Consider the following 14,051-nt stretch of genomic DNA (forward strand, 5'->3'; position numbering starts at 1 on the left):
GTGAAGGTCATTTCTTGAAGCAGCGATGTTTTTACTGACTTCTGTCTCTTGGGCCTCACTTAGTCCTACTTACCTGACCATCAGGGCTCACTAGAGGTTTGGACAGATCATGGCCTTCAGCAAAAGCCTGGAGCAGCGCCAAGAGATCCCTGCTTCTGATCGCTTCCCAGAGCCGGTAAGGCTCTTCCTTGGTAGATTTGTGAACATACTTGCGCTCCATATACTTTGCCATGATGAATTCCTTCCTGGTATTCCTGCATTTGGGAAGAGGAAAACTTCTCCAAAAGTGTTTTTTAGACCTTTAGACCTTAGCTCTTCACAAGAACAGCTCTGCTCAGTCATTCCCATCTTCTATTACTGTCAATGGGCAGACACTTCTCGATCCCTTCCTGCCGCTTAATTCTCAAGCAACTGGTCTTTAGACACGTGGACTGCCAAGAGTTGGAGGACTGAAGGCGGCTGTAGGCATGATGCAGAGATGCATCAAGCCCAGGAGGATGGCATTTTGGAGCCCAAAGGGCTGCTGCTAAACATGACTCAAGATGTAGTCCATGTGAAGGAATGGATACTGTGTGCAGAGCATCCATCATTAATTTTGAGACTGCAGGTTGCTAGACTTAGGGCTAATTAGACAGTCTTGAAAGTGTACAGACGATGGCTGGCAAAGCATCCAGCTGGGGAAAGCAAAGGAACAGATTTCTATGCATCAGAGAATCAGATACTTCAGTCTGTTGCATTGCAGAGTCAGAATTATGCCCGGCTTGGGTAGCAACCTTCAAGTTTTCCTATCAATGAATGTTGTTTTTGAAAAAAATAATAAATATGGAGAATATACATAGATCTGGACAAGACTAAGAAGCAGGTGAAGGTTTTTTTGCAGTTGGCAACAGCCAGTTTAAATGTCCATAGGTTCTTCGTATTAAAAAGAAGGCTATGCCCATCCTATGCAACACCACAGAAAGTACTGATCTTACCCTTCATTCTTCTTCTTCTTGGATCCCAACAACAGAGATGGGTCCCAACACTCTCCCCTAAGTCTGTTCTCATCAGATGCTTTCCAAAGCCTTCCCCCATCCCATCCCTGCCTGCCAAGCAAAGCCCATTCCCACTCACATATCGCTGCTCGAGGAGGGTTTGGGGCTGTTCTGGGCTGGCAAGGTAGCTTCCATGACTTCATTAAACTTGGCATTTCCAATGCTGACAGCCAGCTGTGAATGAGAAAAGGGCCACTGCGTCACTGGCAGGATGGGGAGCCATCATATAAAAAGTCAAGAGCATCCACAAGCAATGTTGGACTGGCAGGTAAAGTAAGAATGAAGGCAGAAGGCTGAGAAAGAGACTTGGGGTGCTATTCTCGGTCTACCTACCTTTGCTAACAGGAAGAAAGTTTGGCCTGTATGAAATAGAAGGATATTATTATTGGTGGTGGTGGTTGCACAGTCAGCCAGATGTTTAGACTGGATTTGGCATTTTTGTCCACCTATCGAGTCCTTCCCAAAGACCTGGGATAGGCAGATATTGTTCTATAATGATTTTAAAGGTATCGCTGCAGATTGTAAGCTGTTCCAAGTAAAGCTGCCTTTTGCAATTGACTGATGGTGACTTTGTCAACACGGATGGCATTCACGTGGTGCTCCAGATGTTTTGGGATCACGCCCAAGGCACGTATTACTATTGGCACCTTTGCTTTCTTTTGCCACAGTTGTTCTACTTCTATTTGCAAGTCTTTGTATTTTGTGTTTTTCTCCAGTTTTTTCTCTTCTCTTCTGCTGTCTCCAGGTATTGCAACATCCACTATCCAGACTTTTTGTCTTTCTTATCAACAATTGTTAAGTCTGGGGTGTTGTATGGCTTAACAATTGTTGATAAGAGAGACAAAAACGTCTGGATAGTAGACATTGCAATACCTGGAGACAGAATAGAAGAGAAAGAGCTGGAGAAATCTGTTGTTGTTGTTATTTCCTGCCTTTCCTCAGGTCAAAGTGACATACAGCACTCTCTCCTGCATTTTTTTCCCTCCAGGGTTGAGAAAGGCTGCCTTAACCACTATACTACACTGACTCCGTTTTGCAGTCCAAGTGGTGCATCTTATTTATTGATACATATATTACATTTATACCTCATTTTTGCTTCAGAAGCTCAAGGTGGTGTACAATGCCCTTACCTCCCATTTTCCCAACAATCTTGTGAGGTAGGTTGGATTGAGACCGCGCGCCTGGTGGCTAAATTGACTTGTTTGATAAAGGAACAAATGACAATTACTTTTATAAATGACTGGAAACCCTTTAGAGACTTTTTGCCCCAAATGGATAAAAATGAATTGGTGATTTCGGGATTTATGGATTAAAAACGTTTATGGGAAGAAGGGAACGGTGATATGTCGTTTGGGAGGTGGAAATGGTAATTACTGTGTTAGTAACTGCTCCAAAGAAGATTGGAAGTCGCTTCTTTAGAGGTCTTTCTTTTTCTCTTTTTTTTTCTTTTGTTGTCTTTCACTTCTTTCAAATTTCTTTTTTTCTACTTTTCCTTTTATGTTTCTGTAGTTTTTAAATCTTAGGTACAATTTTCTTTTAATAAAAATTATATTAAAAAAAAGAGACAGACAGTGCACCTGGCTCAAAGGCCCCCAGGAAGCTTCTACGGCTAAGGGGGACTAGCACCTGGGAAACCTGCTCCTAGTCCAGCCACTGCTACCCCACCCCATCTCTCATCATGAACATCCCACTCAGCTTTGCTAGTTTTAAAACCTATTCCCATCCTTATAAATATCTGGTCTCTGCTAGATTTGGCTTTCTCAGAATGTGCCAGTAAGTTCAGGACGCCCCAAAACTTGATGGTGAAGAAGCATCTCTGGCACTAATGCAAAAGAGAAGAAGTGGGAGTCGAAGAACAGCGGAAAGGGCAACTTCTCTCCGACCTGGGAGTTAGCACGTACCAACAATTCCGATGTGCTGAGCACATCTAGAGTCAACGACTGGATGCGGGAATAGTGCACCCCTAACTCACGGTGAATCCCTGAGCACTCGATACATGTCAAGATGCCAAGGTTGGTGGAGAGCCATGTGGGATCTGCAAGACAGTAACCCAGGAGGAGACTGTAACATGCACATGATGACATGTCCTTCCCCCATTCATTCTTCAAACAGACATTTCTTTCCCAGCTTGATGAAACACAAAACATGCCCCAATTCTCAACTGCAGAGGGATGCCCTTCATTGCCTACAGAGACATTTTGAAATCTGTGCTTAATAGCATTATGCAATGCCTGCTGCAACGGTTGCAGTGTAGAATGCTCTTGATCTGGATCCTACATCTGTGCCATTTCCCATTCTCTCTCCCCTGCCTTTTCCCTGCCTGCCCTTCCCTACACTGAGCATTCTTTGCCCACTGATGATGGACTATTTGCAGTGGGTGATTTTTGAGGCACTTGTATCACAGAACCAATTTAGGCCACCAGATTGGTGGAAAAGTTCATCCTGCTCTCTCAGTGTTCCTGTGTCCTGAGAAACATCAGTCCCAAGTCCCTAAAATACAAATGCTTGAGCACATGCCAGCCCTTGCATGAAAATGGATGCAGTGGGCTGCTGCAACCCACCTGGGGCTCCACAGTCACAGCACCGTCTATTTCCTGGCATGTTTTTCACTTCGTCAATGATAAGCTTGGTGAGTTCTTGCAATCCAGCTGAAGACACGCAGCCTCCTGGGTCCCCCTTGAAAGCATTGCTAAGTGCCTCATCCTTACTGTTCTGCAGCACTGACACCCACCTGGCCAATGGAAGAAAACATCAATCAGGATCCAAGTGATTGAAGCCAAAATATAGGGTGTAAATGAAGATTTTGTAACTATTTAATCCAAAGACCAGAATTCTCATCTGTGTATATGTATCTGTTTGCACAAAGTCACTAAAAAGGGGATTTTCTTACTGTAATCAGCCACTCTGGAATGTCAGACTCCATAAATCTCGCAAATGAGTGGATCACAATCAAGTACTTAGGTTTCTGAATTATTTCTCTTATTTATTATGCAGCAATAGCATGTCTGTTCTCCCTGGCTGGTACTTAAGTTCCTTTTGGCCACATTCCCTCCTCATGAAGACAACTACAAGGACACAGACCTTGTCCTATTTCATTAGAATGTAAAAACATTTCATGACAGGCTTTGGCTTAGCAGTTAAGCACATGTATCGGCACATGTATTTGTTGTTGTTAAGTCAGACACGACTTAACGGCTTAACGACTGAACAACAACAACAAATTGGCACACCCTCTAGATGTGTGGACGTCAACTGCCAAATTCCAGAGCCAGCATGCCATTACTAAGAACTTTAGGAGTTGAAGTCCACACACCTGGAGAACCTCTAGGTTAAGGAAGGCTGATGTAGACAATGGTCCATGTACATCTGCTGAAGTAGATGGATCACCGAAGGTGCCTTGTGAGGTGCAGTAGCTGGAGCAATAGACCAGAAATGGGGAAATCCTTCATACCTAAATGAACTGTGATGCTCACTACCCAGGTCTTCCATTCCATTGATCCTAGTCTGATGTTACAGCCATTACAACACATAATGCTCATGCTACTCATTACAGTGCAACAAACAGCATTGGGCACCAACCAGATTTGGCCCTTCAGCCACAAAGCTAACAAGTTGACTTTTTCTCCTCTAATCCGCTTCACAGCATTAATAAAGAGATAAAGGAAGACAAATTCTCATGAATGCCATCCTGGCTTCTTTGAAGATTAACAGGATACAAATATGCATAGAAACAAATCTAACACGCCATGCCTTATGTCAGGGATGAGCAAGCTGTGATTTTCCACATCTTGCTGGACTGAAACTTCCATCATTCTTGACCATTCCATCCATATCTTCTGGAGCCAACATCACCCAGAGCTTTTCCCCAGCTTTGCCCGTGTCTCATTTCAGCTGTAGGGCAAGCTCCTCTATTTGGTAATGTCTATGCTAGATTAGTCGCACCCCACCTTTTCAGCAGCCTCTGCTGTTGATAACCCTTCCCTGCAGCTACTTTATCAAGATACTTTACCTCTCCATCTGCCTTCGCTAGTCCTCTAACTCACTCAGTGAGTCTGCAAATTTGGCAGAAAGAAACTGTTGATTCTGTTTAGTGTCCAGTTAATATATTACCCAAAGATCAACAGCTAAAGTAGAAGAGGTGAGGCACCCTGCCCTAAACCAAACTTCACTCCTCAAGTAACATTTCTAGCTGGGACAAAACTCACAATTTTCCCATTTGAAATGCAACAACAGGAAAAAGGCAGGGAATTGCCAAGCTTACACTACACAGTCTTGCTCATCTTCTGCTTGGAAGTGGTATGTTCTATTGTCTGCAAAGAGAAGAAACAAGAGAGTCCCTTGAAGATGCAAAAGATGAAGTTACAAAATGGCTAAATAAAAGTGGTTGCACTGAAAAAAATCTATAGTCTTCACAATTAGTGAGAGAGGCTGGACAGAGCGCGAGATAATATAATGAAACCAAATACCAAATTTGCAAAGGAGTTTGCACTCTTTTTTCAGCTTTTTCTACACACACACATGCATGGTGGCCTGTGGGTAACATGGCTGTCCTGATTCCCATCAGCAGCTGCCCAAAGCCCAATAATGTGTTATACAAAATCAGCAGCAAAATGCCTTATTTTTGGCAGCATGATTTTGTGTATGTCTTAAGTAAGAGTGGTTATAGGACTGGGAGACCTCCAGAAACCAAAAGCCTCACTTACTTATTCTAAAATATTCTTAAATCATGCAATAGGATTTTGGCAATTTCTTGAGCATACCATGGATAGCCAAGAAAACAACCAATGGATCATAGAACAAATCAATTCAGAGTTGTCACTCGAGACATAAGTAAATAACTAGGCTTTGATAAGGTAATTATATAAATGATTATTTATTTATTTGATTTATATAGCCGCCCATTTCAGACCAGTGAATCTGGGCAGCTAACAATAATAAAATTTTGGACACATTATGCGAAGACCTAACTCTCTGGAGCAGTCCATAAAGCTGAGAAAGGTAGAAGGGAAGGGAAGGAAAGGAAAAGATGACCAGCAGCAAGCTGGATGGACTCAATTGACTCAGTGAGGGGGGTACCACTGGAAGACCTGAAGAACCAGGTTGGGGACAGATCATCCAGGAGAAAATCTATCTAACTGATTGCTAAGAGTCAACACCAACTTGATTGTATGTCAACACATGTACCAAAGAGTGGGGTTTGATTGTGCTGTCACACCCAGAAACTTGCCTCTTTTTTACTTCCTCTTGAAGATGCTGCTGGATAAATTGTGACCTAAGCATGGGTCAGCAGTGTAATGCAACTACAGGAATAATAATAATAATAATAATAATATGATTTTAGGCTATATTAACACCACCCTGATTTTCAAGTCATGGGAATTAATAATTCATGAACAGTGTAGACAGATTAGGAATAGTTCAGAATGATGACTGTTGTTGGCAGACATACCACATTTGCTCTTAAGTAGAGTCTTGCATATGTTTCACTGTAAAAAAAAAATCTCTACATTTCACAGCTATGACGAGTGGGTGGTGATATAATTCCCTGTCACTTTAATCCAGTTCTAATCACTTCAGATAACTTTCTCCAACCAATTTTAAACTGAACATGAAAGAAATGTGACAAAAAGCATTCTCTCCTGAGCTATTCTGGTATAAGCTATTCAGAGAGGACAATACAGGCCAAGTATTATGATAAAATATTTACTTACGTGTCACAAGATCAAAGGACTTTTTATCCTCTGGATGAGGCCTCACTTGGCAAGTCAATAGGTTTAACTTTACAGGAGGACGGTTTATCTGTTCAAGAAAAGTTGGGACAATGGGCTAGCATATCTGTCAAGAACAAGTATTATTTCCTAGTTCATTTATCACATTCTTAGATTGAGTAATAACAGACAAATATGACCAATAAATCAAATTATTGACATTTATTCTATATTAACATTTATTTGATGTTTGTCGTTTTTATGTATATGTCAGGGAAAAAAAACAAAGCTTTAAAACTAAAAAAAATATTATTTGTTGGGGAGTGGAGAAGAATGCAACAGGATGTAAAGCAGAAAATATAATTAGATGGTAAAGACTGAAAGTTTAAAAAACCTGGAAATATAAAGAATCTTGCCTATAGTTTTACCAAGCTTCTCAGTGAATTAGTTTCTTAAGACCCACCTGGAAAATTTGAAGTTGCCGTCGCACAGACATCTCAGTAGATTTGTGTGCAATGTCCATGGTCTTTAAATACAACTTGAATAGCCACCTATATTTTTCTGTGCCACTTCTTTTTATTTCATTTCTCTCTGACCAGCTTTACTCATTCACTTTCAATTTTCATGAGTGGTTGATTTTTTCCCCCCTAAAAGTTCTGTAGCCAAGGAAGGATTGGTACCCATGGATGTTCATCAGTTATCACCTGCACAGGGAAATTTACTTTGCAGGGACACAGTGTTTCAGTGTCAAAGACAGCCATGATGGATTACATCTTTAAATTCCTCATGTGAGAATTGCTGGGGCTTACCAGAGTACATTCCAAGAGGATATGATATATTCTTGGTACAGAAAATAGTAGCTCTCACCCTCCATGGGGGCACAATCAAATAGCATACAGGACATTCAAAGCTGGGCAAAATCAGTGTCTGGTTTTCAACCACCTCAAAATGCAGCTCGTAAACTGGGCCCAGCACAAGCAACAAGCAGGAATACCCAACAGCCAGGGGCAACTGGCAGCAACTTTGCAACTGCCTCAAGAAAGCTGGAGGATTATGTAGGAAAAAAGAGAATGCCAAAAGAAGGTGCAAAAAGGGATGCATTCTGAGAATAGGAGAAAGTGTGGAGTCCTTTGTGCTCTCCGAGCTTGGTTGGTTGTTGGAAGACGTTTCATGACCTGACTAGGTAACATCATCAGTGCTATAAGGGAGTGGGGTTTGCTCTCTGTTTATATACAGTAGTGTATATAAACTGTGTATAAGAGTATAAAATGGATGAAGAAAAGGGAGCTGGTTGCATAGCACCTTGGATGGTAAAAAAAAAAATACAAAAATGGGAATAAGGCTCAGGCATCTATCAAAATCCACCTTTAATTAAGCGGGTATGGAGGGGAAGGTCCATGGAAAGCAACAAGTTTATTCAACATTTCAGTAAAAAACAGGGACTCCTGGCTCAAGCCATGGAAAGAAGCAGTAGCAGGCGTTCAAGTTCTACCACTGCTTGTGACTGATCCGCAAAAAAAGGTAGAGAATTAGGAAAACCACCATGCACTGGTTGATGGGCTTTCTCATTGATGCCAGCAGCAACGCAACAAAAGGAAAAATAAAGACTAAGGCATGTGCCAGCATCTAAGGCAAGTGGCTGTCAGAGGTTTTCCATTACATTGTCATTGGCTATGTTCAGGCAATTGGTTTAATCAGTGGAGGTGCTCTCTGAGCTTGGTTGTCTGCTTGCCAACATTTCATTGCCCAACTAGGCAACATCTTTAATGCACTGAAAATGTTGCCTAGTTGGACAATGAAACGTCAGTAAGCAACAACCAAGCTCAGAGAGCACCAAGGACTCCACAGTTCAACCCTGAGCTTTGGATATTCTCTTCTATTGGTAGGTTTAATCAGGTCAGCAATAAACAAAGATGTACAAAAGTCCTCAATCCAGGAACAGAAAGTTCTGTAGAATTCTAGAATGTTGTGTTTACTACCAAAACACCAGAACCTCTTTCTGGACCATGCTGTGCTGGGGTTGGTTCTGGATCACGCGTGGAATAGCATGATCCAGAGGGAAACGGAATGTTCTGGACAAACCTATCAGCTATGTTCATACAACACACTTAGCTTGGTTAGTTCTTTTTTCAAGCCTTAGCACCTACTCTGCATCCATCTGTATGGTTCAATGTGCAAAACCAAAACAATGGAGGACACCAGCACCAGGTTAAGCATGCGGAGAGACTAGTTTGAACATTCCCCCAATGGTGCATCAATACAAAGATTTCATCCTGGAACTTTTTAACAGAGGAATTCCACCCTCAACCCTACTTACTGTGCTGTGAGAAATGGTGAGACATCCGTATTTCACCCCACACTTCCTCTTCTGCCACACCTTCCGAATCCTAGGACAAGCAAAGAGGAAGGACAAATGAACACCATATTGAGAATAGCTTGTATCAGAGGCCATCAAATGCACATGCTGTACTTCCTGTTATTATAGATCTAGTGTTGCCACCCTTTTCTAGCAGAGCCTCCTATCAGAGATGGATCTATCTATCTATCTATCTATCTATCTATCTATCTACCTACCTACCTACCTACCTACCTACCTTTTTTTTAATCCATTCAATTGTGTCTGATTCTCGGAGACTGTCTGGACAAATCCCTGCAGTTTTCTTGGCAAGGTTTTTCAGAAGTGGTTTGCCATTGCCTCTTTCCTAGGGCTGAGAGCGAGGGACTGGCCCAAGGTCACCCAGCTAGCTTCTGCCTAAAGCAGGACTAGAACTCATGGTCTCCCGGTTTCTATCCTGGTGGCTTAACCACTACACCAAACTGGCTCCCTGCCCCCTCCCTCCCTCCCTCCCTCCCTCCCTCATGTATAGGCTGCCCAAATCTATCATTAAGCAAGCACAATGGTGGTAAAGAGAGAAATGAATAAAACATTTTGGCACTGTAGAAGCCAAATAGGAATGCTATTCAGGGAATGGAACTTTCCAGGAAACACCAGAACGTTCTTTCGGTCTTCCAGACAATGTCAGTCTGGCAATTCCAGGGGCGATCCTAAAGTGATTCGTGGTGTCACAGACACGGTCTGGCCCCAAAACATCATGATCCAGGGAAAAAAATGAGATTCCAGTATTCCTGAAATGGTTCATTTCTGAAAACAGTACCTGTTGTGCCCACCTTCACTAAACTGTTTCACTGTGGTGAGAACTTTCCCAAGCAAAATATTGTAGGCCAACTTTCTCAGATATAGGAAATGGAAGTGACGTAGATGACAATTCTGTTCTGGAGCTACGCCCAAATATATAATTTCTGAAAAACATCCTCTTGATTAGAGGACAACAGCTCTGAAAAGGCTGCCTTAGAAGAACTGAGGGTGTGCCATCTACAAGCTGCCTTTGGAAACAGGTAGAAAGTTTGAGCCCTTGAAAAATGATGACGTCTCAGAAACGGATGGGTCAATTAAAATAAAATGTTGATAAGGCATTTTTGAGGACGCTGTCTTCCTTTCTGTCACTGGGCACTCCCATTTCATGCCAACCCCAGATCTCTGCGTTTGAAGAACATCAGCTGGTTTTGAGATCTGGGTCAGCTTTTTTTCCTGGCTACACTGTGGTTTATTTGAAATCAGAGCAAAGCCAGGATGTCTTTGCAACTCTGCAACTTGTGGGCAGTCCTTTTCTCTATTTGCAGGAGTTCTTGCTCCACCCTCCAGCCAGCCCCTAGGTTTCGGCTCCTGTAGGAGGTCTTAATGACTTTCCAGCTCCCTGCTGTAGGCACCGCTCAGGGTTGGGTTGTTGTTGTTTTTTTTGCATACAGCCAAACAAGTGCACTGAGCACAAGGATGTGGTTTTGAGGGAAGAGAGTGGGTTGCAAGCTATTTGTTTTATTTCCCTTTTAGGTGGTAAAGGGGAAAGCACATGTTTGTTCTCAGGTATCTGTAGTAGTTCAGAAAAAGGTTATGACTCTTTGACACAAGCCATCTTCCAGCTGCATTGAGGGACTGGGGAATGGCAATAACGGTGTATGAAAGTGGTTTACAAATGCTTATTTCCACCCACCCCATCCTGTGATGTAGCATAAAGCACTGTGAAGGCTTACCCATCACTTTTCTTATACAAAAAGCCAGACTTCTCAGTCCCATACTGCTTATTGCCTTGATGCTGATGGATGCTATACCCACTGCCAGAGTTCTTTCTGTTGAGGTTCTCCTGAAGTTGAGAGAAAGAAATGGATTTATTTGGCACTGGGACTACCCTGGGCATCCCCCAGCATTGTGTAAGCACACTGGAGATTTTGATAGTTATCAAAATGACTGCTGGTGGCTTTCACATTCATGCAACAGAGAATGACCCTGGTTTACCACCTTGCTGTTTACCTAACCCTTTAGCCTCACCTTCATAAACACTCTCTTTTTCTGGCTTACTGCTGTCCATTTTGGAACAGCAGGTAGAGGCAATTACCAAGAAAGCCCCGGGGTGCGTTCATTTATTTATTTCTTTATTTGTCAAATTTATATGGCCACCCATCTCATGAGAAAAGTGACTCTGGGTGGCATACAATAAGATTAAGAAACAATATATAAAAACTAATTGTTAAAAAATTTAAAAACAACAGGCTAAGCACAAACAGCAGATGTTAATAACAATGGAACCACTTCAGTATCTCACCAGTCCCCTAGGGTCCCCAGGCCTGATGGCATAACCAAGTTCTGAGGGACTTCCAGAAAATCAACTGAGATGGAGACAGCCTCACTTCGGGGGGAAGAATGTTTCATAAAGTGGGCACCATGGCAAAGAAGGCCAGTCTCCTGGGCCCCGCCAAATGTATCTCATAGCCAATAGGACCCAAAGCATCCCCCTTCTGCTAGATCCGATGGGATGGGCAGATATAATCAGGGAGAAGCAGTCCCTCAAATAACCCGGCCCCATTCCATGAAGGGCTTTAAAGGTCGAAAACAGCACCTCGAATTGGACCCAGAAACATTTCTCTTATTTATTTTCTAAGGAAGTTAATAGGACTCATTTGAATCCAAGAAGCATTCTTCTAAATAAAAGTAATGCTAGAAGCTGGCAAATCAACTTCCTTTTTAAAAAAACTGAATTTTTTTTAAAGCATCACTAATGTGCCATGAGGCTGAGAGCTGGCAGGCACCAAGGCAGGAGTCCATACACCCATTGGTACCTACCAGGTGCCACATAACAGCTCCCATCCCATCTCACTGCATCCCATGCTGCTGCTGCTGCTGCTCAAAATCCTTTTTGGGACCACCCGATGGCTTCCTTCCACATGTTGGCAGCCAAAGCAAGCCATTAAAAATCCAATCTGCCAGGCTGACTTGATTAAGCTAAAAAATGATAGCAAGTTAAAAATATTCTGGGACATTTTTATAGATTTGTAGCCTGTTAATTAACATTGTTGAAAGAGCATACAAATCATGGCATGGATGATGGGGAGCAGTTAGGTTCATAGCCATCTAAAACAGTGCTTTTCAACCTTGGCAACTTTAAGATGTGTGGACTTCAACTTCATGGCTGGCTGGGGAATTCTGAGAGTTGAAGTCCACATATCTTAAAGTTGCCAAGGTTGAAAAGCACTCATCTAAAAGAGGGACCAGCAACTTTTGAGTAACCAATGGACACACTTAACTTTCTTTGGTGGAGGCGAAGACTGCAAATGATAATATCCCAAATGTTGAGAGGAAGGATGAGGGAAATTCTAGGAGGTTACGTTGTTTTTCAGTTATGAGATCCTTTTTTTTTAAGTCAATCTGCACAGGCACAGATATATCCACACACACATCTCACGTGCCATCACCACTCATGCGTATAAGTGTGCATGCAGAGGGGGCCAAGAAAGTAGGCAATGCAATCAAGCTGCAACAAAATGCAGCCTGTTTCAACAGAACATACGTACAATCAGTGCAGTGCTCAAAAGTTCCTGGAAAATGTATGACCAAACTTTTGCAAAAAACCAATCTTCCAATCCACTGGAATTTCTCACAGACCCCCATCCTCTCCCTCCCCTCCCACAAAGGACCTTTGAAGCTTTACCCCTTTGTTTTCCAGCTGCAGGATGCTTCGGAGGGAATCACGGATCCGAGTGAGCTGCTTCACCTCCTCTTCCTTAGCCTGGCGAAGCTAAAATAAGATGGGAAGTTGCTAAGGACAAGCAAGTTGGAGTAATGCCATCACTCTCATGTGCATCCTCAGGCATTGCTCTCTTCAGCCCAGAAGATTACAAGGAACAAAGTAACGTCAGGCCTTAGAAGGGACCAACTTACTTTTATCTAGGATCAGTAAACTTTGGGGAGCAGAAGAGGTTCTACTGGGTCTCACAGAACAGAAAAAGTAAGGTTTCTTCCTCACTTGCCTCCATGGAAATTGATTTTTATGTTTTATCTACATAGATGTGCAGATTAACCCACAGTGCCCCCCTGTGATTTCCCCCAGCTCTTCATCGCTGCCAACCACCATCCTTAATTCTTCAGAAAGAGAATCAGGTAGAGAATTGTCCACCTTCCAGGTCTCCTTCAGTGTGATGAAACAAAAATTGCTTTTTGGTTTTATTTCAACCCTAGTGGCTTGGTGGAACGTTTCAAGAGCTCATTTGCAGCCAACTCTACCGAGAAGGATGTTACACAGGGCTTCTTTTTAGCAGAGGATTGAGTCCCATATTACTTTTTGTAGTTTTATTGTGTCTGATAAGATTGATGAATTAAAGATAGTGACCAAATAATTTCTGGCAAGCTGCCCATCCCCACTTTCAAAATTTACAACCATACTCTCAAAAATGTAAAAGAGGAAGGCAGCCCTGTAACCTCTCCCCACTACCACAACCAGATACACACCCTGCAATAAAGCCAGACGGATGTCTACTTTGCCCCCACATCTACACCAACAGCACTATCGCAGGCCACACACAACATTACAGTCACCTTCATGTGCTTTTCCTCCAATATGATATATGCCATCATCTGCTAGCAATGCCCATCTGAACAAATGGATTTGTTTGGACAAATGGGACAAATTTTGCACAAAACACAAGTTCATCATCAAAGCAAGGACAAGTATTATCAGAGGCATTTCAACTTCCCAGGACAGTCCCTGGCAGACCTTAAAGTGACTGTTTTAGAAAAGTGGGACTTTAACAGCACCATCAAGTAAGATTGTTGAACTCACAGACATCAAAAGGCTTCAGGCAATCTCAGAAGGTCTCAGCAAGCACAATGGATTTTTATCACATTACAATTGTTAATTGATAAGGTACTGGTAATCTGTCTCACATGTCACCTGCATCTACATAACCAAGCTACCTTCCC

General features: G+C 42.5%; 1 protein-coding gene across 2 annotated transcripts in view; it reads right to left on the reverse strand.

Moving 5' to 3' along the window:
• ASAP3 (ArfGAP with SH3 domain, ankyrin repeat and PH domain 3) overlaps positions 1-14,051 on the reverse strand; it is a 68,630-nt gene that overhangs the window by 12,371 nt on the left and 42,208 nt on the right. Inside the window, exons 9-17 of one of the 2 annotated variants that reach the window (XM_063311793.1) lie at positions 12,784-12,870; positions 10,832-10,941; positions 9,060-9,129; positions 6,746-6,833; positions 5,296-5,344; positions 3,596-3,765; positions 2,936-3,069; positions 1,114-1,208; positions 74-254 (exon numbers count right to left, since the gene is read on the reverse strand). In XM_063311793.1, coding sequence (XP_063167863.1) covers positions 74-254; positions 1,114-1,208; positions 2,936-3,069; positions 3,596-3,765; positions 5,296-5,344; positions 6,746-6,833; positions 9,060-9,129; positions 10,832-10,941; positions 12,784-12,870 — 984 coding nt within the window. Of the gene's footprint in view, positions 1-73; positions 276-1,113; positions 1,209-2,935; positions 3,070-3,595; positions 3,766-5,295; positions 5,345-6,745; positions 6,834-9,059; positions 9,130-10,831; positions 10,942-12,783; positions 12,871-14,051 lie in introns of both variants that reach the window. The other variant, XM_063311791.1, reaches the window with a different exon arrangement.

This window comes from Candoia aspera, chromosome 10 (assembly GCF_035149785.1).
Source record: "Candoia aspera isolate rCanAsp1 chromosome 10, rCanAsp1.hap2, whole genome shotgun sequence".
Taxonomy (NCBI): domain Eukaryota; kingdom Metazoa; phylum Chordata; class Lepidosauria; order Squamata; family Boidae; genus Candoia; species Candoia aspera.